This window comes from Crocodylus porosus, unplaced genomic scaffold, assembly GCF_001723895.1.
Source record: "Crocodylus porosus isolate Cpor-Errol unplaced genomic scaffold, CroPor_comp1, whole genome shotgun sequence".
NCBI classification, from domain to species: domain Eukaryota; kingdom Metazoa; phylum Chordata; order Crocodylia; family Crocodylidae; genus Crocodylus; species Crocodylus porosus.
Window position 1 is genome coordinate 18,993,329 of NW_017728949.1, and position 22,038 is coordinate 19,015,366.

At 42.4% G+C, this 22,038-nt stretch overlaps 1 protein-coding gene across 1 annotated transcript in view; it reads left to right on the top strand.

Annotated features, from left to right (window-relative positions):
* Nucleotides 1-10,968, top strand: part of POFUT2 (protein O-fucosyltransferase 2) — a gene marked incomplete at its 5' end in the record, with an annotated part of 22,699 nt that extends 11,731 nt beyond the window's left edge. The window contains 5 exons of the mRNA XM_019553522.1: nucleotides 1,253-1,319; nucleotides 4,956-5,081; nucleotides 7,133-7,313; nucleotides 9,329-9,452; nucleotides 9,638-10,968. Coding sequence (XP_019409067.1) covers nucleotides 1,253-1,319; nucleotides 4,956-5,081; nucleotides 7,133-7,313; nucleotides 9,329-9,452; nucleotides 9,638-9,791 — 652 coding nt within the window. The remainder of the gene's footprint in view (nucleotides 1-1,252; nucleotides 1,320-4,955; nucleotides 5,082-7,132; nucleotides 7,314-9,328; nucleotides 9,453-9,637) is intronic.
* Nucleotides 10,969-22,038: the final 11,070 nt, after the last annotated feature.

A 22,038-nucleotide genomic window follows, 5' to 3' on the forward strand; every position in this document is an offset into this window, starting at 1 on the left:
CCTGTCCAGCCCCATGGACTTACACACATCCAGCTTTTTTGAGTAGTCCCTAACCTGTTCTTTCACCACTGAGGTGAAAGAATGCTACCATATGGTAGCGCCACTGCATATCAACCTTTACTTAGGGCAGTTTATATAAGGCACTAGGGAGTTCAATGATATCTCTGCTTATGTGCTAACAGCAGAGTCTGCTTTCCATAGTATTAGTTCTGACATTCTTTTTTGATCTATTTTCAATGAGGAAGATTAAACCCTTTCATTTCAAAATAACAGTGTTTACCCCAATTAAAGTTTTGAGTATGATAGTGTATATACACATGTCATATTTGGAGATGTCTCAAGGGTTTTTTTTTCCTCTTTCATCTTCACATGACACTGTAAACAGATAAGTTTACAAGCAGAACATTAAGTTTTGTATTTCCCCATCTTTAGGGTGTTTACAGTTGTAACCTAAATATTCTATCAACATTAAATGTACACTTCCTGATCTTCAAAGGGAAAAAGCCTAAAATTAAATTCCCTCGTGACATTGCTACACAGCTCTGCAGTTGTGTATTTAAAACTTTATACAGTTATAATTCCAGAAGAAAATAGTGCTACAAAACCATACAAACCATACCTTCATAACGAGCAATCACTGATGCAATGTATGCACATTGTAATACTGTTCAATTAATAATAGCTTGAAACTCAGTGCCTGCATGTATAAAATTACCCTCCATAGACATCTGCAGAATGTGTCCATGTACGTGTGTGTGTGTGTGCGTGCGCATGCACGGACGCATCTTGTTTGCTTTTTTGAGGGCTGTTCATGCTGATATGAGGTGGCTCAAATATTTTCAGAGTATCGTTTTCTCTGTTAAAATGTGATCATTTTGTTACCTGTCTTCACATCAGCCATAGCTGCAGATCACCTGTCTTTCTATTCATGGACACAATAATGCTGTGGCAAGTATAGCAAGTGATAGTAACATTTTAATTTGCATTAAATTATCTTAAATGAGATTGGTAGCTAGTAATGAGGAGAGACAGGCTTTTCTGACTAAATAGTACTCTGTGCATCCATGGTAATCTGTGAATTACAATTTGCCTGCTTTACGCAAAACAGATTAGGTGTGGTGTTTACTGTAAACAGAATATGCTGAGGTAATTGTTTCATTCTTTGTGTCTACTCAGGACAAGAATAGAGAAATGTCATATTGTAAGTTTATCTTTCTAAGGGAATTGTCCTCAGATTTACCATTTTTAATAGGTCAGTGATGTTAGACAGAGCTGAAAACCTTCTTCATGACCACTATGGAGGAAGAGATTATTGGAATGTGAGTATTTTTTAGTTAACTGCTCAAGATTTTCCACTTGATTTTAATTAAAATCCAGTACTGGGTATGCTTACCATTAATGATTTTTGGCTGCCTTTCTGAATTGACACTACAACTGTGGGCAATCTCTATTGCAGCCTAACAGAGCAGGATTCATAGCTTCTCTGTCAGATGGATGGATGGAATAAATCAACAAAAATGTCCTCTTGCTGCTTTGGGTGAATCTAACCCAGAGGTTTGTTCCAGTGTTCTGTTCCCAGGTCTTCAATCCTGAAAGGACCTCTATAATGGTAGATCTCTATGTCCAGTGCATTGAAGTCAACAGGACTCTGACCACATGCAGTTCCTTGTCCATTTGGGCCCAAGATTATAAATATTTCAAATAGAATTTCCCAAAATGTTCAGCATTGGCCTAACTACTCCCACTGAAATGAGTAAGAAAACTCTTGTTGAATTTGCTGGGAGGAGTTAGGCCAGAATTTAGCACTGGAAAGTCCCACCCAAAGAATCTGATTGAAGTTACCAGGGTACGAAAAAGATTTTCATTGCTAAATCAGCAATCCACCCACAGGAAAATAAGGCATAAAGTGATGATTCAGCACTGTATTGAATGTCTTTATCCCCCTGTTTCTTGTGAAGCTGAACTAGATTTATATAATCTCAGATTTAAACGTACTGGGTGTGTCTACACAAAATGCTACTGCGCAGTGGTTACTGCACATTTATGTAGTACTTCTATAATCAAGTCTAAATAAATGCATACTAACTGGAGTTACTGCACAATAGTGCCAGCAAACATCTTTTAAGTGATGCTACTGCACAGTAGCCTAATAATACTGCGCCAGTAGTGTATTAGCACTGTTAGTGCTGTGACACACTACTGTGCAGTATTATTTGGCTGCTGCACAGTTAGCATCTTGTATAGATGCCCACTGGTTGCAAACACAAGAGAGTTTTGCTGAATACCCCAAAAAGTCACCAGGCACTAGTGCATCAATCAGTGTTTATTTAGTTATGCAATCATTAGGCTAAGAATGGTTGTGGAAAAGCTACTCAAATTCCCAGATCCAAAGGTAAATAACTGTGGCTTCATTTTGATAACGGTGATAGAAGCTTTCATATTTCTTTTAAATTCAGCATTGTGAAAACTGGCTAGTAAAATGACCTGTCGCACTTCAGGCACTTCCTGTTAGCAGGTACCATTTCTACTGTCTAGAAATCTCTAGATTGTAACAGAGCATCATCCACAGTTTGAAACTTTGCCCACTCCTCTTGCAGAAAATTTGATGTATCAAATATATCATTTGATATATCAAACATAATTTAATGTTTGATTCCACCCGTGAGCCATGCTGCTTGCTCCAGTTGCTAGTGATGTTATCAATTCCCGTTTCCTTCTGAGCTTCTAGAAGTTTCTGTATAATTTCTTTGTTTCCAAATAGACGCTACAGGACCACTGATCATATCATACCCATTTAAACTGATTTTAGTAGGTGTTTTAACCTAATGAAACAGAAGCTTAATGTTTGTTCTATCAAAATACTTTTGTATATGTTACGTTTGTACAATTTTTACATGAGGTAGCCCAAATGTGTGAGGGCCAGGGAAGAGAAAATCATCCAACAAATGTTCTCATAGTTCTGCTTTTCACCGTATGTATTTTGTAGCAATGAGAACACAAAATGCCAAGAGACCACTGCCAAATTAATCTCCTAGTAAATGTGAGTGCTGTGTGCCAAAGATAAAGATGATGTAGTGGAATATGTATTTAAGGTATAATAGCAGTGGTATTATTACTGAGGAAAGGAAGGTCCATGGTGTTTTGATACGTGGACCACAGGTAGTTAACTGGTTGGAAGCCCAGGAGTGCTGACCTATGACACTACTACTAGATTGTGACTGTGTTCAGAAGTGCAATTAATGCTTAGTAAGGCTGCTGCACAGTAATGTACAGGAATGTGTGTACACATGTGCCCTATCGGGCATAGATATGCGCCTAATGAGAGCAGCCCAGTTCAGGGCTGTTTCTGTCCTGCTCTGACCCCCTGCATCAGCCAGGGGGAGCTCTAGGCTCCCCCAGGTGCCAGCCCAGGGGCTGGCAGGGAACATAAGAGCCAGTCAAAATGTGCATGGGGCCAGGAGAGTTATGCCACCTTGAGGGGCAGCTACCTCCTGGCCTTGTCCCCATGGGGACAGGTCCTAACGTGCACAGGGCTGGGAGAGTTATACTGGTTGCAGGGTTTCCTGGACCTTGCCCCATGGGGCTGGATCCTGATGTGCACATGACTGGGAGAGCTGTCCCAGCAGCTGGGGCTGCTGTTTCCCAGCCATGTGGAGAGTGGCTGCATCCCAGCCACTGCTTTGTCCTAACCTGCTCTCCATGTAGCTGGGACACACCAGTCTCAATTGCTGGGACAGCTCTCCCAGCCATGTAGGGATTGGGACAGGTACCAATCCCCATGTAGCAGGGAAACAGCTGCCTCTGTAAGTAGCACAGCTCCCCCCTCATCAGGGTTTAGCAAGGCAGCAACAGGCCCCCTGCTGCCTAGACTGACTGGGAGCATATTGCTCCTGGTCAATGTCTATATGTGCGTTACTGCACAGTAGCTAATGCACCATTAAACTAGTACCTGCATTTCCTGGTACTAGCTAATGGTGCATTAACTTAGTTTACTTAACAGTAAGTCCATTATAAGTCTTACTCACATGTCGACAGTAATACTTTACTGTGCATTAGATTAGTCTAATGTACAGTAAAGCATCTCATGTAGATGCACCCTGCGTGTATCCTTACGTTAACTTCTAGGTATGCCTCTTCCATACCATCTTGAAATGTCTTGGGCCCGGGCCTCAGAATTGGGTTGTAACTTCATAAATATTTCATTAAGTCCGTTGAAAAACTGGTTAAATAATAGGCATGTATTCACTAAACGTTAATGCCTGCCACAGGGAAAAACTGACGGACTGTACGATAGCACAGGGAATATAAACACTAACCCATTGTTTCCCAAGAACATACAAACTCATATTTACTGGGTCAGACCATAGGTCCATCTTACCAAGTGCCCTGTGTCACTTGGTGACAACCCCAAACTTTTGATACATAAGGCACACTTTTTCCGAATTTAAAATTGGCTGCAGATTTCACTCATTAGTCCATGGGCCAGACATGGTCTGTGGGCCCAATCCTGTGCTTGGTGCTGGGCATGTCTGTGAACCAGTCCAGCCCATTTTTCATGGCATGCTTCTGCTCTGATGACGCATCCTTTGGAGATCACTGTACTAGGCCCTTTATATTAACCACTGTGTAGGAAGTGCTCAGTACCACAGTGGCCATTGGCTGGTAACTAACACAGTACTTTAAAAAATAATCATACTTTATAACATTTTGTTAAGTTAAAAATATAACTTTTAAAAGATAGGAGATGTATCCATGGCTCCCTGTGGTGGCCAGTGGATGATGTGGGATGTAAATGCTGTGTGAGTAGCATTAAATGCTGGAAATTGTACAGCCTTGTATTAATAAACTAGCTCTATCCCAGCAGACCTGAAAGAAACAGCTTCTCGCATGCAGGTGTTCATCACCGTCTTCCGACTCACTGGATGATTATTCAGCAGCTCCTTTCCTTTTCACAGACCCGTCGAAGTATGGTGTTTGCTAAACACCTGCGTGTGGTGGGGGATGACTTCAGAAACAAATACCTTGATTCCACTGATGAGGCAGACAAGACGCATTACAATGAGGACTGGACACAGATGAAGGTAATTCCATTTGCAATCTGTCTTTCCTGTAACATTTATTCACTAAAGGATTTTGTTCACTATTTTGACCATATTTTGTGGAGAACAGTGGAAGCAAATGGGTGAGATTTTTAGCTCTCAGTGCTGGTATTGTAGTTAGGCACCTACAGTGTGTCTGCCCCTCCATATGTTCCCTGCTCTGGAACTGATTTTTCACATTCAGGAACTGTTGTGATTTGAGTTCTGCTGAAAAAAAGCAAGGCAAGGTTTCCTGTTCTCCCCCTTTCACAAAATATGTCCTATTCTGTTTTATATGTTCTGCATCTTGTTAAGAAGCAATGTTCAGTTTAAACTTTCAAGTACTGTTTTGATTACCCTGAGAACAGTTTTCTTCAACTTGCTGTGAGGTATCAAAACACAGGAGCTATAATAAGTCTTCCCTGCCACAGGTAAAGCAGAAGGATGAGGACTGTTAGTGTCCTGTTACTGCAAGGGTTGTTAAAATGCACTCAAGAAATCTAAGGAAGAGGGTCTCTTGAATATATTTTAAAAACCCTTGCAGCAGTAGGACACTGAGGGCATCTATATACGTGGGTGACACCTGCTCCAACATGTTCTAATAGAGTCTGCTGGAGTGTGCTAATTAGCATGCTCCAGCAGCCTCAGTGTCACGTGTATTCAGCCCTGCCCATCAAATGAGTTTTAATTAAAGCATCTTGCTGGCATTTTGAAGTACAGGATGCTGAATACATGAGACCCTGAGAGCACTTTAATTAGAGCAGCTCCCAAGAGCCACTCTAATAAAAGTGCCATCCCTCCCCACCGCCATGGAGCACATGTAAAGACACCTTAACAGTCCTCACTCACCTGCTTTACCTGTGGCAGGTTAGGGTGTATTTGGGTAATATGCCTTGTAGTTGTGCAGCAGGGTTTATTGTGCATTTTTAGGAGATTTCATAGACATTAGGGCTGGAAGGTAGATCAAGTCCAGCCCCCCGCCCAAGAGGCAGGAAGTCAGCTGGGGTCGTAGGATCCCAGCAAGATAAGCATCCAAATTTCTCTTGAAGATGTTCAATGTAGGTGCTTGAACCATCTCCAATGGCAGGCTATTCCAGACCTTGGGGGGCTCGGACAGTAAAGATTTTCTTCCTTATGTCCAGCCTGAAACAGTCTTGCAGTAACTTATAACTGTTCGACCTTGTCATCCCTTGGGGCACTCTGGTGAACAAATGTTCCCCCAGATACTGATGGTCACCCCTGATAAACTTATAGGGGGCCATCAGATCACCCCTGAGCCTACGCTTTTCCAAGCTAAAGAGTCCCATGGCTCTCAGCCTGTCATCGTAAGGTCGTTTTCCTGACCTCTGATCGTGTGCGTGGCTCTTCTCTGGACTCTCTCAAGCTTCTCCACATCCTTTTTGAATTGTGGGGCCCAAAACTGGACGCAATACTCCAGCTGCGGCCTCACCAAAGCCGAGTACAACAGGAGAATGACGTTCTGGGATTTGCTTGAGAAGCATCCATGGATGCAAGCCAGCATTTTGCTCGCTTTACTAGCCACAGCATTGCATTGAAGGCTCATCTTGTGGTCAATGATATTCATCTTGTGGTCAATGATAACCCCCAAGTCTCTTTCTTCCATAGTGCCAGTCAGCGTAGCACTGCCGAGCCTGTAAGGATGCTGCAGGTTTTTCCTCCCAAGGTGGAGAACTTTGCATTTTTCAGTGTTAAACACCATCCGGTTCTCGTCCGCCCGTTTGATGAGCCTGTCCAAGTCAGCCTGGATCACCCTCCTGTCTTCTAGATAGGAAGGTTAGATGAGAACTTGTATGGGATGGTTTGGAGAGGGATGATCCTATCTGAAATGGGGGTTGAACTAGATGACTAGGTGTCCATTCCAGCCCTGCTTTTCTATGATTCTAAGTCTTATAAAATAAGCACAAATTCTTTGCCATGGTTTGATTAACCCAGAATTTCTTACAAAATGTATACTCATGTACCAAAACTGTTTTCAGCCTGAAACGGCACCAATGTAATTCAGTTTTGATATGTGCTGAATTATGCTCTGCCAGGTACAGTTGGGCACTGCTCTAGGAGGATCATACCTTGGGGTTCACCTCAGAAGAAAAGATTTCATCTGGGGTCACAGAGAAGATGTGCCAACCCTACATGGAGCAGTGAAGAAGATCCACAGTCTTATGGAGATATATAAACTTAAGAAAGTTTTTGTAGCCACTGATGCAATTGAGGAGGGTAGGTAGATGAAATTTATTTTGTTCACTGGGCTCAGTTGACAAGAGAGTGACCAGTTATCAGTTAACATTCATCAGTGACTCAGTAATAGTCTTCCTGGGAGACTAACTGACTTGGGAAATAGAATGAGATTTTGTAGTCTTTCACTTCTAAACTGACAGCTGAAATCCAGCACAAATGTATGACTGGAAACTAGTCATGGGCAGTCTCCGCAAAATGAGTTTGGTTACTTGGTCTGTCTCTCAAGGAGCAGAGGCCTACTTAGCAAATGTTTGCTGTAACTGACCCTATTTGGTTTCTCAAAGCAGCCAGACAGTACATGGCAAAGAAAGTGGATCATCCTTAACTGCTGTGTTAGCCTCTCCTAATCAGGGCTGAGACCTACAGGTAAGGGAGGCCATGGAGTACCTGTTCTGAAAATAAACAGAATGGGCTGGATCCCATTCCACTTTTTAGGTGCCTAAATCTAATCCTATTCCACCGTCATTTAGCCCTTGAAAAATTGTTAACTCAAAAGATGAACAGGACCTCTTCCTCCTCACTGCTTTTTGACTTAGTCTTAAGACTACATACATGATGGTGCATTAGAAAAAGTAGATATATTAGTATTTCCCAGGGGCATGAGTAGAGTGGAATAGAAAGACACTTAGGTGACTAGGTTCACTTATATACCTCATAGATGGAATAGGCTCTAATCCAACAAGTTTTTTCCAAAGCATTCAGTAAGCATCTCTCATGAACAAAATGTACAAGAAACATCTCAAAACTATTTTAAAAAGCCTCCCCAGTGAAGGGTGGGTTTTCTATGCCAAGTCCCCCTCTTTCCCTTTCTTGCTGCTGTTTTTTTTATTGATTCTAAGCATGATTTGAGAACAGCATTAGGAGTGGAGGGGGTCTCTTGACATCTAACCAGTGGTCCAATCATTCTATGTCTGAAAACTGGTCCCCCAGGCAGTGTTGCCAACATATATTTTGTCACCAAATGTATAGTGAATTTTTGGGTCAGGATGTGTGTGTTAAGGATCCTGTATCAGTTGGTAATTGATGGTGACATTTTTACTGTTGTCTACCTGATGATACCTAATGACTTTGTGAGGCTGGCCCAGCAGACATCTGCTTTTAGCTGTTGGCGGTGCTGCCTCCAGGTCTGTGGCTCTTGACATTACCTCTGTGTTAGACCCCAACTCCATGCAGCACCCAACGACTAGGGAGATGAAAATCCAATTGCTCAGAATGCAAACACTAGCACACATTGCTAGCCAATAGCTTTATTCAGAATGGAACAGCCTTGGACAAAGCTCCAACGAACCGGGGAGCTGCAGTGAACCTTAATTCTCTCCACATTTATACAACTTGGTTCATGCTCATTAACTCCACCTTTGTCCCTTCTTTGTTCCACCCATATTCCCTCCTATCTCAAGCTCTGCATCTGTTTACTGTTTGTTTCATTAGCATGGCATTACCTATGCATTTCACTTGTCTTTTTGCTGTGAGCGCATGCATAAAACCCTGACCCTGGCTTCTTTCAGTCAATTGCAGTTTCTTGCTGATCTCTTCACCATCTCCAAGGTCTTGCTTCTGCTCATCTCCTAACGATAGTTGGTGGACTGCATCCTGTTCCCCTTACACAGTGAGCTATATAGCTTACGACACTATGACATTGTTAGGAAAATGTTTGCCTAAACGTCTTGCAGTGTTACTTTTAATATATCATTCTGCTTTGCGGTTAGCAGCTTTGCTGAGCCACAGGCTATAGCCTTGTATTGAGCTGCAAATTCAGTGTTCCCCAAGATCCAAATACTGTCACCCTAACACTCTATAAGGTAAGAAAATAAGATGAGTGGTGCTGTTTGTTTTCCTCGCCTGTAAATTTCATTCCCTCTCATTCCGCTAGAATTGGTTTCTTCAGCACTTAAGAAATCCAATGTAAATTTTAACTTTTTCTGATTTGTGCAGAAGTTCCATGAAATTTTTGTGTAGGACAATAGTGAGTTAGTCTTGTTTCCTTCTTTCAGAGTCTGAAGAACTCAAGAAGCTACTGCCTGAGATGGTGAGGTTTGAACCCACCTGGGAAGAGTTAGAGCTCTACAAAGATGGAGGAGTAGCAATTATTGACCAGTGGATCTGTGCTCATGCTAGGTAGCTAATTTTACTTGTGGAATCAGATTTTACAATTGAGCAAACCTAAATATTGCTGTTGAGATGTAATTGTGTGCTCCTGAGTAGCAAAATTTTATAAAAAGAAAATGGATACAGATAAGGTAATTATTTATACCAGAAACAAAAACTCCTTCAAAAATCAGTTCTGATTTTTCCCTTCACAGGTATTTTATAGGCACTTCAGTTTCAACATTTTCATTCCGGATTCATGAGGAAAGGGAGATTCTGGGATTTGACCCCAAAACAACTTATAACAGGTTTTGTGGTGAGAAAGAGAAGAACTGTGAACAACCAACCCACTGGAAAATTGTATATTAACAGACAAATCCAAAGGACTATAAGTGGTCAGTACACCAAACCAAGGAAACGTTTATGGGAAATGCATCCTTTTGAGGAAATTAATCTTTTTTTCTCCTTCCTACTGTGTAATTGGAGGTTGGGTCTTAAGCACAAGTGGATAGCAATATCATATTCATTTTCTTAACCAGACATTGATGTCACTGGGCAAAATGCTGCAGTCCAAGATTCAGTTCTTGGTACAGCTGAATAGAAGGTCAGTACAATCGCTTCTTAAGTCTAAATTTAACTTTTATGAGAGAGAGCATTATTTGTGATGCAGACAAAATATTTCCATGCAAATTTTTTTATTCTGAACAATGACTTAACAAAAAGACCCATAATTATAGTATGTCTACAATCTGTACGGTATGCCTTTCTTCAAGATACTTGTGCTTAGCTGGTTATCAGCTTTGTATTTGATGCCTCGTATCCTCTGTTTACAAGAAGGATGGTTAAGCTTTGTAACCTGCACTTTGGGAGAGGTGCGGACTATGCAAAGAATCTGCAGTTCCATGAAACAAATGGTGACTTGGAACATTTCAAACATTAAAGTGAAGGCTTAGGTGGTATTTTTACACAAACACAGACCACTTTCACAGCTGGCGATTCTAATTGCAGTCTCAGCAAAGAGGTCGGTGAGTAAGGTAGAAGAATAGCAAGACTGAACTACTTGAACAAGCCCAAAGCTGGGTTATATTAAGTAGAGTGCTGAATGGAGATTTGCACTGCCTGTCATAGTTTTTCTCTGAATAGGATACTTTGCTTGATGGAGTTTCCATTCACTACCTTTCTTCCACATTAAATTCACTCAGAATGAGGCAACCATAAATAGCATTTGGGTATATCTTGCCACTCAGTTAAATAAACCTACCTATGGCAGGTTAAGACTCTTGGAACATTTTCAAAGGCCTTTAAAGAGTTTTCAGTTTCATAGAGATGAAGTATCCCAGTTTCTCAGTTTATCCAAATCAGTCATTTTCTGTCTTTGCCATGTTATGGTTACTGGCTGGTTCATTGTGCTATGCTTCTGCTTGCCATGTCAGTGTGAATATCAGCTGTCGTGCCATGACAAGGTATGCAGCACCTCATCAGAGTCCTGGAGTAACTCTCAAATCTGTCACCCTCAATACAGCCAGTGTAGTAACCTACCCTTAAACAAATGCCAGTTAAACTTTGTACACTCCTTTACCTCACTACCATTGTTTAGTATCTTCCCAAAATGACTGCATACTTATGACTGTTTACTGATATAGGGCCACGCTACATAAGAGGCATTCCCCTGTGGTACAGTGGTAGAATCCTTGTCTTCACACACAGGAGACCTTATACAATTACAGCCAAGGAGGCACCAAGCATCTGGACTCAGTGTGGTCTTTGGAGTCTGTCTCAGTGGCCTAAAGGGATGATGGAAGGTCTGGGCAGCTTCCACTCCTCCAAAAATTCCTGCCCAGGCATATGCATCGAAGGTCTGGGTAGCCCTCATGCATACACCGTGATCCAGGAGGATCAATGGTTGCCATATAAAAAGAAAACAAATGCTTTTCTAGGAGATTGGATTGTCTTGAGTGACAGTCATAGCCAACCTTATAAGTCAGTTGTCCTTTGATTCCTGGGTGTCTCTTTAGATTTACATGTGAAATAATCAGCCAAGGAAAGTGGCAAATTCAGAGTGACAAAAGTGTGCTGTTTTGGTTTTGTTAGCCTGAAGTAAGTCCAAGATGGTTGCACTCATTTAGGCTTAAGGGATATTTAACAATATCAAAGAGGGCGTAGAATAAAGTATCCTTGCTTGCTAATATTCTCCTACACTTTCAGCCTAACCCCAACAGAAGGCTTCTACAGGGCATTACCTTTTTTCTGGAGGAAGGTACAACAAAATGATGACCAACCATTGTGAAGGTCATTGGGCCTCCTCACTTTTTTCCTTTATTTTGATTAACTGTCACAAATGAGTCTTTGGCAGCTTCAAATAAGTATCAAATCTGCAGTTAACCTTTTCCTGTGGAACTGAAATGTCAACATAGCTGAGGGCTGATGGGAACAGGGCAGTGAGTACATCTCTTGTGCCAACCATTGTAGCAGTGGTACTGTTAGCTCACGGCACAGTGGACAAAACAGAATGTACAGGTTTCATTTGCACAGGATTGGCTGTGCATGCATCAGGCTGGTTTGTGCATTGTGGTTCTACTCAAGTTCCTGGTTTTGTAAATTCTGACTATATAATTATAATAAAAGATTTTTAAAGTGGGGGAGATAAGTAATGGAAAAGTTCTGTTTTTCTTCTAAATTTAAACAGGAACTCTGAAGTTAGTGGGTTCTTTCCTGTGTTCCCAAGCGTACCTTCTAGCATTCTTCTTAGCTCTTTCTCTCATTTAACTTCTAACTGCCTTGGGCGCTACAATAAATTCTTCCTGCACTCTTCATTAAAATCTTTTTGCACATTCCCATACTACAAGGTAAACTGGCCCTTGTGTAGCAAAACGTGTGCAGATCTCCAATAAAGTGAAAAATTTAAGATATTGTGTTCTTACCAGCCATTTATTTGTATCCCTAGTCCATAAATGTCTTTCCACTGACCAAGGGAAGATTGTGAGAGACCAGCATTCCAAAGCAGTGCCTTTTCCCACAAAGTCAGACACTGTTGTTGCTTAGCGTATGTGGAGTGTAAAGTGATGTTGGCATTTTAAATTTAACTGTATACCTCAGTTTCTTTTGAAAGTAAAATGCTTTTTAGTATTTTATGGGGATTTTCCACGTTTACCACTGTTACTCATTCACTTGCTAACTCCTAACCTGTCATAATCTCCCACTTCAGATTCATAAAGTCTCATAAAGGACCAAGATTTTGCCTGACTGGCAGCATCCTGGCTGCTGTTCTACTTCTTGCTTAATTCCCACAGGTCTTGGTTAATAAATTTCCCAGCTGGTTTTAATGTTAATACAAGTTTTTTTCCCTCACCAAAAAAAAAATATTAAAAAGACTAGCACCAAAGGGATGTTGAGGCTTTGGGAGAAGAATTTTCTTGCCTGCTTCATAGAACAAAATTTCTGCAGACAACAACTAGAAGTCGCTCTTGAACTAAGAACTTGAACTAATTCTCCGCCTTTGTAGCTCCTGAATTAGGTGTATAAGCTCAGGAAAGGGACCCAGACTCTCTTACAAGACTTGATAAAGACCTTTTCTCACCGTGTAGCTTGCAGAGACTGAAGAGATTCAGGTTCCTCAGCCTCTTCTCATAGGGCTGGCCACAGAGGCCCCCAACCATACGAGTGGCCTCCTCTGGACCTTCTGCAGGTTCTCCATGTCCTTCTTGAAGAGCAGCGCCCAGAACTGGACACAGTACTCCAGCTGCGGCCTGATTAGCGCCACATAGTGGGGGAGCAAGACCTCTCTGGACCTGTTAGTGATGCCCCTGTTGATGTATAACAGGGTGCGGTTGGCTCTGCCTATTGCTTCATCACATTGGCAACTCGTATTCATCCTGGAGTCAATCCTGACTCCAAGATCCCTCTCTGCCTCTGTGCTGCTGAGAGAGCAGCCCCTAACCTGTAACCATAATGCTGGTTCCCTCTCCCCAGGTGCAGCACTCTGCACTTGTCCCTGTTGAACCGATCCGCCCACTTCTCTAACCTATCCAAGTCTGCCTGGATGCGGTCCCTGCCTGCTGGTGTATTCACTTTCCCCCACAGCTTGGTGTCATCAGTGAACTTGAACAGGGTGCTCTCCACACCCTCGTCCAGGTCACTAATGAAAATGTTGAACAGCACTGGCCCAAGGACTCAGCCCTGGGGGACTCCGCTGCCTTCGCCCTCCCAAGTCAATGCTAGCCACATCCTTCTTGAAGTGCAGTGTCCAGAACTGGATGCAGTACTCCAATGTGGCCTGACCAATGTCACATAGAGGGGGAGGATCACCTCCCTGGACCTGCTTGTCATGCATCTGTAGATGCACGACAAGGTGCGGTTAGCTTTACTGACCACTTCCTCGCATTGGCTGCTCGTATCCATCCTGGAGTCAACAATGACTTCAAGATCCCTTTCTGTCACCGTGTTGATGAGAAGGGAGTTCCCCAGCCTGTAGGTGTGTTGCAGGTTCCTTCTCCCTAGATGCAGCACCTTGCACTTATCTGCGCTGAATTCCATCCTATTCTCATCTATCCACATCTGTAACCTGTCTAGATATAGCTGGATTCTGTCTCTCCCCTCCAGCGTGCCCACCTCACCCCACAACTTGGTGTCGTCAGCGAATTTGGCCAGTGTGCTTTCCACACCCACATCCAGATTGCTGCTAAAGATGTTGAACAGTACAGGCCCCTGGGGGACTCCACTGCCCACATCCCTCCAGGTTGAAAACAGCCCTTCCACCACCACTCTCTAGGTGCAACCAGCTAGCCAATGTGCCACCCATCTGACTGTAGGCATCAATGCCGCAGTCACCTAGTTTTTTTAAGAAAATGTGGTGGGAAACTGTGTCAAAGGCCTTCTTAAAGTCCAGGAAAATGACATCCACCCTAACACCCTCATCCAGGGACTTTGTGACCTGATCGTAAAAAGAAACCAGCTTAGTCAGGCAGGACCTGCTCTCAATGAACCCATGTTTGTTGCCCCTGAGCATTACCTCCCCTTGCAGATGTGCTCCTTGATAATTTTCTCAAAGGCCTTCCCAAGGACTAAGGTAAGACTGACTGGCCTATAATTGCCAGGGTCCTCCTTTCTCCCCTTGTAAATGGGAACCACATTGGTCCTTTTCCAATCCTCTGGGACCTGGGCAGTGCCTCACAAGCACTCATAGAGCTGTGGGAGAAAATGAACTGTAAAGAGATGAGCATGGTTGTGTGGTATGTGGTGCCGCAAACACGTGCAGTGGTCTCCACGCTGCAAGGGCATGCTGCCCAAGCATGTGCTGCTCCATTTTATTTCATTTTTCTGTGGGTTTTTTTGACCCCTGGACAACCAGGGGTCAAAAAAAGACCACGGGGAGGGGGAGGGAACTGGCACAGCAAATGCTCAGGCAGCGTGCGCTGCTGGAAAGTGGAGCCAGGCCACCCGGAGTTGCGCTCCACTGTGAGCCAGGCTCTGCGCGGCAGAATTGCCATGGCTGCAGCCCCAGGAGGACCCCAGGATCCCAGGTGAGGCTGCTGGGGCCAGCACAGGGTGCAGCCTCCCTTACTCCACCCAAGCAATTTGCCATATGTCAAAGCATGCATAGCACAGGTGTTCCCTGGGGACAAGTAGCTGCAGTGCAAGGTGCGCCACTGCTAGTTGTCCCTGGGGAACCAAACATCTAAACGTCTGGACATCCCCTAAGCAGACCAAGGCAGCAATAGTATCCCCATATTATAGATGAAGAACCAAGGCACAGAGAAGAAAGTGATCTGTGGCAAAGCTGGAAACCAGTAATAGGAAACATTGATTAAGTCTGGTGCCTTAATCACAAGATTATCCTTCCCCTCAGGCTGTCCTGGTAATGTCTGACAATGGGAAGAATTCTGATGCTGAGAGACATACCTGGAGAACTGATGTGAAACTCAAGGTTCATGTATACTTGTAACATTTTATTATGGGCAGTATAATAAGACTCTGGGATAGGAGTAGCCCTTTTTATGTAAAAGTTCACTTGAATAGTTTTTATGGAGATAATATTTAAATTTATCCAATATAAAAAAAAAAAAGTATCTTGTCAGTGTTGATCAAGGGGGACCTAAATAAACACTAATTGAAGAGCAAAAAAATTTAAACGTTAACTTTGTAATCAAACAGAATTGCTAAGCTGTTCCAAGAACCCCTCCTGGCCCCACAGGTGAGTATGTGGATCAGGGCAGGAAATACATGCCTTTCATGTAAAATTAAGGCAATAAGACCTCACTTTAATTTTTTTCAGCTTGAGCTGAAGCACAGAATCATGCTAAGTACTGCCCAAATATATATGCTAGATATTAAGCTTACCAAATGTGTGCCTAGAGATGGATTCTGGCTAGAGATTCTCTAGGTTCTTAAATCATTATGTTTCCTGAGTCTTTACACACCTGGTGAATCATGCTGTAGGTCCCTCCGGCCAGCCTGAATTTACAGTTATTTCACTAATGCGGGGGATCCCCGACCATAAATCCAAACTACTCTTTAGCTATGGATCCAAAAGCTGAGCTTGTTCAGAAGCAGAAAGCTGGAGCAATAGCCAGGCTTAAAGGTAGAGCAGAGCCTAGGAGTTCATAATATTTTGTAAAATGCATTTCCTGACATCTTTGATGTGTGACTATATTAGACGCATTCCAAGATCCATAGGAGGGTAGAGAGGAAATCCTGCCTACATTAAGGATACAAATATAATTATTTTTCTACAGAAGGCAAGCTTATTGTAGGCTGGGATGGAGGAGCACTGAGAAACGCGTGTACATGCTTTGGAAGCCAAGGCTAGAAATTGAGAATAGAGGGGAAAGGGGAGCCTACAGATTAGGATTAAGGGATCATGGGCTTCACATGCAGCATTGCCACACCGAAGAAATTTGGGAAGTGTGGGACTGCATAATGGGCATGAGAACTGGCAGAGCGCCTGTGAAGAAATCCTGGTGAGAATAGCAGGGGGCTCCAGGTCAGAATTGGGGGCTTGGAACAAAAGGAAGAAATGGTCCCAGGCCAGCAGATTACTCGCCTCAACAAATGACTTAAGGTGAGCTCTGCTGCCTTTCTATATGGAAAAGGAGCTGCATGCATCAGAGGAGGGCTATGTCTGATCCTATGAATTTTCAAAACCCAGGAGATGAGCAGCAGGAAGGCTGAGTCAGGGAGATGCAGCCTCTTGAAGCTGCCCTATGGCATTATGAAGAAGGAAAGTTTCCCTGCAGCCATGCTTGGCAAGAGCCATTCTGTGATGCACATGTATAACCAAGCTAAAGAGATCAAAAAGTGAGAGCTAGACCCTGAAAACCCTTAAGATTTGTCCCAAATATTTTTTTAAATAATTGATCATGTCTTTTTTTTTTCTCATGGCTTTTTTCCTTCCCACCATTGTTTCAGTTGTATGTGTCTGACAATATCAAGTTAAAAAGTCAACTTGTAATGCTCTTAGAAATGCACACCTTTCCCTGTGTACTCAGAGACTCATCTATCCTTTGCTCATCCCTCAAAACAGGGGACCGCTATCTGGTTTGCAGTTCTGCTTTGCCTCTCCCCTTCACGTACCTCCTACCTAGCCCCCTGTTCCCCTGTACTAGTGCTATGAAATGCAAAAAGGAAAATGAATATCCAAGGAACACAAGTAATTCACCTGGTATACCATATTTCCAAGTCATTTTCCAATGTTTTTGTGAGCTACCAAGATGTTGACGTGCAAAGAATGTCCTTATAAGAAGAATCCAGTCCAAATCAAAGCTTTCTGTAATGTAGTGCAATAATTACCATATTTTCTCACATGCCTCATGTTCCTAAAGAAGATGCACACCTTGTTTTGGGGAAGGCAGAATGAAGGAAAAAAAAGATTTGTCCAGAGTTACAGGCCTGTAGAACAAGAACAGAGCCTCAACTTCAGCTTACTCATTCTCCCTTTTGTACTCAGGCAAAAAGCTACAGCTGTAACTCTTTCGTTGTTGAATTGTCAGCAGCCCTTGGCTGTGCAGGCAGGCACATGCTGAAACTAGCTGTTGCTGAAGACTGGGCTCCATGGGCAGAACTAGGTTTTTCAAAAGACCTGCTGGGTTGTGAAATAGGAGAAGAGAGACCAGGAGTAGCTAACACAGCAAAATGCTAAACAAAGCTAGCTTGATTAGTGAAACATCAAGACCATTAAAAAAGGAGACATGACTGTTAACACCTATAAAGAGCCATTAGCAGGAATCAGGTATCACAGAATCATAGAAGTAGGGTCAGAAGGGACCTTGTAGATCTTCAAATCTGACCCCTCGCCTGGGCGAGAGAAAAACTGGGCTCAAATGACTCCAGCCAGGTAGGCATCAAGGCTCTTCTTAAAGATCCCCAGGGTAGGAGCCAGCACCACTTCCCTTGGAAGTTGGTTCCAGCTCCTAGCCGCCTTGACTGTGAAGTAGTTCTTGCAGATGTCTAATCTAAACCTACTCTCCAATAATTTGTGTCCATTGTTCCTTGTCACGCCAGGGAGCGCTAGGGGAAACAAGGTCTCTCCCAACCCCTTCTGGTCCCCCCTAGTGAGTTTATAGATAGTCACCACGTCTCCCCTCAGCCTTCTCTTGTGAAGGCTGAACAGGTTCAGGTCCCGCAGTCTTCCATTGTAGGGTCTGCCCTGTTGTCCCCGGATCATGCGGGTGGCCCTCCTCTGGACCCTTTCAATGTTGCCCACATCCCTCCTGAAATGGGGCACACAGAACTGGACACAGCACTCCAGCTGTGGCCTGACCAGCGTCGCATAGAGTGGCAGGATCACCTCCCTGGCTCTACTTGAGATGCATCTGCGGATGCATGACAAGGTCCGGTTAGCCCTGCCAACCATGACCTTGCATTGTAGGCCCATGTTCATCTTGGAGTCCAAGATCCCTTTCTGCCTCCGTGCTCTCAAGAAGGGAGTTTCCCATTCTATAAGTGTGCTGCTGGTTTCTACTGCCTAAGTGCAGCACCCTGCACTTGTCAGTATTGAAACGCATCCTGTTTATGTCAGCCCACTCCTGTAACCTATCCAGATCCTGCTGCAATCTTTCCCTCCCTACTAGTGTGCTCACCTCACCCCAAATTTTGGTATCATCAGCAAATTTAAAACAGGTAGATCATAATGAGACAAAGTCAATTAACTCCCTCACCACTGCTGGAAATGTCACTGTTTCTACTAGCAGTTGGTTTTAAACTTTGGATAGGGCATAAATCAAAATGGGATGTGACTGCACTATTGACTCCCTCCATCTGCCCCGCTAGACTCTGCCCCTCTTTCCATGTGATTGCTAGAGGGAAGAGAAGAAAAAGAAACAGCACCCATTACAGCATCTCCATGCTTCTGTTCTTGGCAGAATGTCCACTTTCCTGCTTAAGACACTTATCCCAACTTTGGAAGGATAATTTTGGGGGAAAGGTGCATGTAGAGTAGTGTAATTATGGTATAGCTAGAATCTTAAGATATTTTTAAAAAATCAATTCTCATATATCTCAGAACATTTCACTAATGTTTTTGAATCACTCATTCATTTACTATCCATCAGACTTGTGGGTCAGAGAAATAGCCAATTCTGAAGTAAAGAAGGCCTGAGCTGGTTAGTAATGAAGCTATAGAGTCTTCCTCCTCTAGTCCATTACATGGATAGGAACTAAAGATGGATTCCTTGCCTGGGCTGGACTCAACATGTAGGATGGGGTTCAGCATTGTTATAGTCTGATGGCTGTCTCCAGAATCTTGGCCATTTCAGAATAATTCCCCAGACTTTGGCAAAGAGGCCAAGGACTTGCAGGTGATAGTCCTTTCACATCCGCCTGCAGCATAATGGAGTGTTGTGGGGAGTTCATATAGGTGTCACTTATTTGGGTCTCTTGTGGTTGGAAGAATTCAGCTTCCTGCTTATGTTTTATCAATTAAAAATCATCTTTCAAAACTTTAGAGGACAAATATCTGTTATGAATTTAATTTGATGGCAATCACTGCTGTAAAACCATTTAGTTGAGTAAAATGATTTGTTGTTAACCTGATCACATAGATGGAAATGTTTAGCCTCAGGAATATTTCTATAAATTGGTTGTCATAAAAATTAGTGATATATAAATGTTTTCTCAACCTTGAACATGACATCATTAATGCAATACTGCTGTATACCTGCAGTCATACATTATCAAGTACATATTTTCAGTCATTTATGGCAAAGAATTAAAGCATCAACAGCATAATTGATGCCAATCAGCATTATGGAAAGCAGGTAGTTTTTTAAATACATTTATCATTAAGGTAACTGTATTGACATAATATACACGGATTTTGGAAGGTATTTGACTTAGTCCCACATGACCTTTTTATAAAATAAAACACCTTGATATCATACAGAAGTCAGTGCAGTCCATATTACTTTTTTTTTGAGTATAAGTTCTAATGCAATTATTTGGAAATGGAGAGTCATAATCTATTTTGTATCCCTCCCAGGGATACATTAGCCCAGTGCTATTCAGTAGGTTTATCAATGATCTAAAGTCTAGAAGGATCTCTCAGTGACTGATAGCAAATATGCAAATAACACAACATTGTTGAATTAAGTGAAGGTGGAGACAAGTCAGTTAGGCAGCATTGAATTCATTTAAGCTTGTCTTTTAATACAGCTAAATGCAAAGCCATATATCTATAAAACAAGAACCCAGGTCATGTTATAGGGCAGTAATTCTAGCAGAGACCAAAGGATCATAGTGGACACTAGCTGGATGTGTGTTCCCAAGCTAATGCTGCAATAGCCAACGTGATCCTTGGTCGAACAAACAAAGGAATATTGCATGAGAGAATGAAGGAGGTATTATGTCTCCAGATGATGTTGCTGAGGTTATTACAGGGATATTGTGTCCAATTCTGGTGTCCAAAATTGATACAGGATGGTGACAAATTGGAAAGAGGTAAAAAATGAGCTACCTGGGTGATTCAAGTTCAAGTTAAGGAAAAATCTTGTCGTACAGCGTAAGAATAGATAAGTGAAAACTGTTTCATGTGAAGAGAAGTTGGAGGTGACCTGATCATGAACTGTAAATAGTTATATGAGGGGAGGATTTTTGACAATAGACTCTTTAATTTAGCACAAAAAACCCTAAGAATAAGATTCAGTGTCTTGAAGCAGTAAAAAAAGTGAAGAAATTCAGACTAGTTATCCAAAGTATTTTAACAGCGAGGATAAGCAGTTACTACAACAACTTAACCATGAATGAGATGGATTCTCCCTCCTTTCATGACTTTAAATGTGTCTCTTTACAAATATGTCCTAGATCAAGTTATCAGGCTCAGTGCAAGAATGAGAGAACCACTGCCTCACCTGTGCTGGGTAGAAGGGGAATTTATATCAATGATTACAATTATTCCTTCCAGTCATAAAATCAGTTGTGTACTCAGACAACCACTCCCATTCCGACAGATAAAAAGCTGCATTGCCAGCCAGGTCTGGCAGAATCACAAGCAAACATTGGTGGTGGGGGCAGGCAGATTCAGAACTGCTTCAGACCATGCTGTGTTACTCCATTCTCATTTGCTGACCTTGTAGCACCTGGGCCCTCACTTGACACAGGTGACTTCCCCTAGTAGGCAATGAAGAAGGAGCCCACAGCCACTACATAAAGCAGACAATGATAATGTTATGTGAACACAGCTATTGAAGCAGGAGGTTTTTTTTCCTTCCCCTCTCAGAGCACATACATATGGAAATCATTTAGTTCTTAAAAAAGCAATGCCCTGTCTCTGTGAAGCTATCATGGGGAACAATTAAAGCAAGATAAAGTTTGCAGGATACAAGGTTCAGATTCACAGGTTGCATCCTGCTGCTATAATTTGCATGTTCTACAATAGCTAACTTCAGCAGGGTGTTTTCCAGCTATGATCTAAAAAGGTTGTGTGTGTTACAGGCTGCCATCTGCTTTGGCATCTAAGCCCTTTCCTCTCTCCTTTCCTTCTGCTCAATGGGCTTGAAAAACATTTGCTAAGTGGGAAGGAATAATCATATCCATGAATTAAAAAGATTCACAAACAGGTTTCAAATAGTTTTGATTTATACTACCATCTTAAAAGAGCAAGCAAATACTGGTAACTTGCACTTTCTCCAGAAGAAAATAAATTTTTAAAAAAAGAAAGAAACAGAGAGAAACTAGCAGCTCACCTAGGAACTTTTTGTTAACACTGTTCTAAACAAATTATTAACCATAAAAGTCTGGTACATGGATCATTGTGTCTACAAACATTCTTTGTATGTATTTGACTGGCTGGCATTTTAGCCAATTGTATGACAATACAACACTTTTGCCACAAGGTGGAGACAGCAGAATAGTATGTGGTCAAAGAGTGCTGTAAATATCTGTATTTCACAGAATAGTAACAACTGCTTATTTCTCAGCAAGCACCAGAATTTAGAGGTACGGGTCATGGGTAAGCAAAAAACAAAAAACCCAACCAAATAAAACACCACTGAGATGGCATTTAAATGGTAATGGTATGATTAGTGCAGCCAAATGATTTTAATCAGACTTGTTATCTTGTATATTACTCAAACAATTAAGCAGCAAGAAGCAGCACTTTCTCAGGGTAGTGATTTTTAGCCCCTGT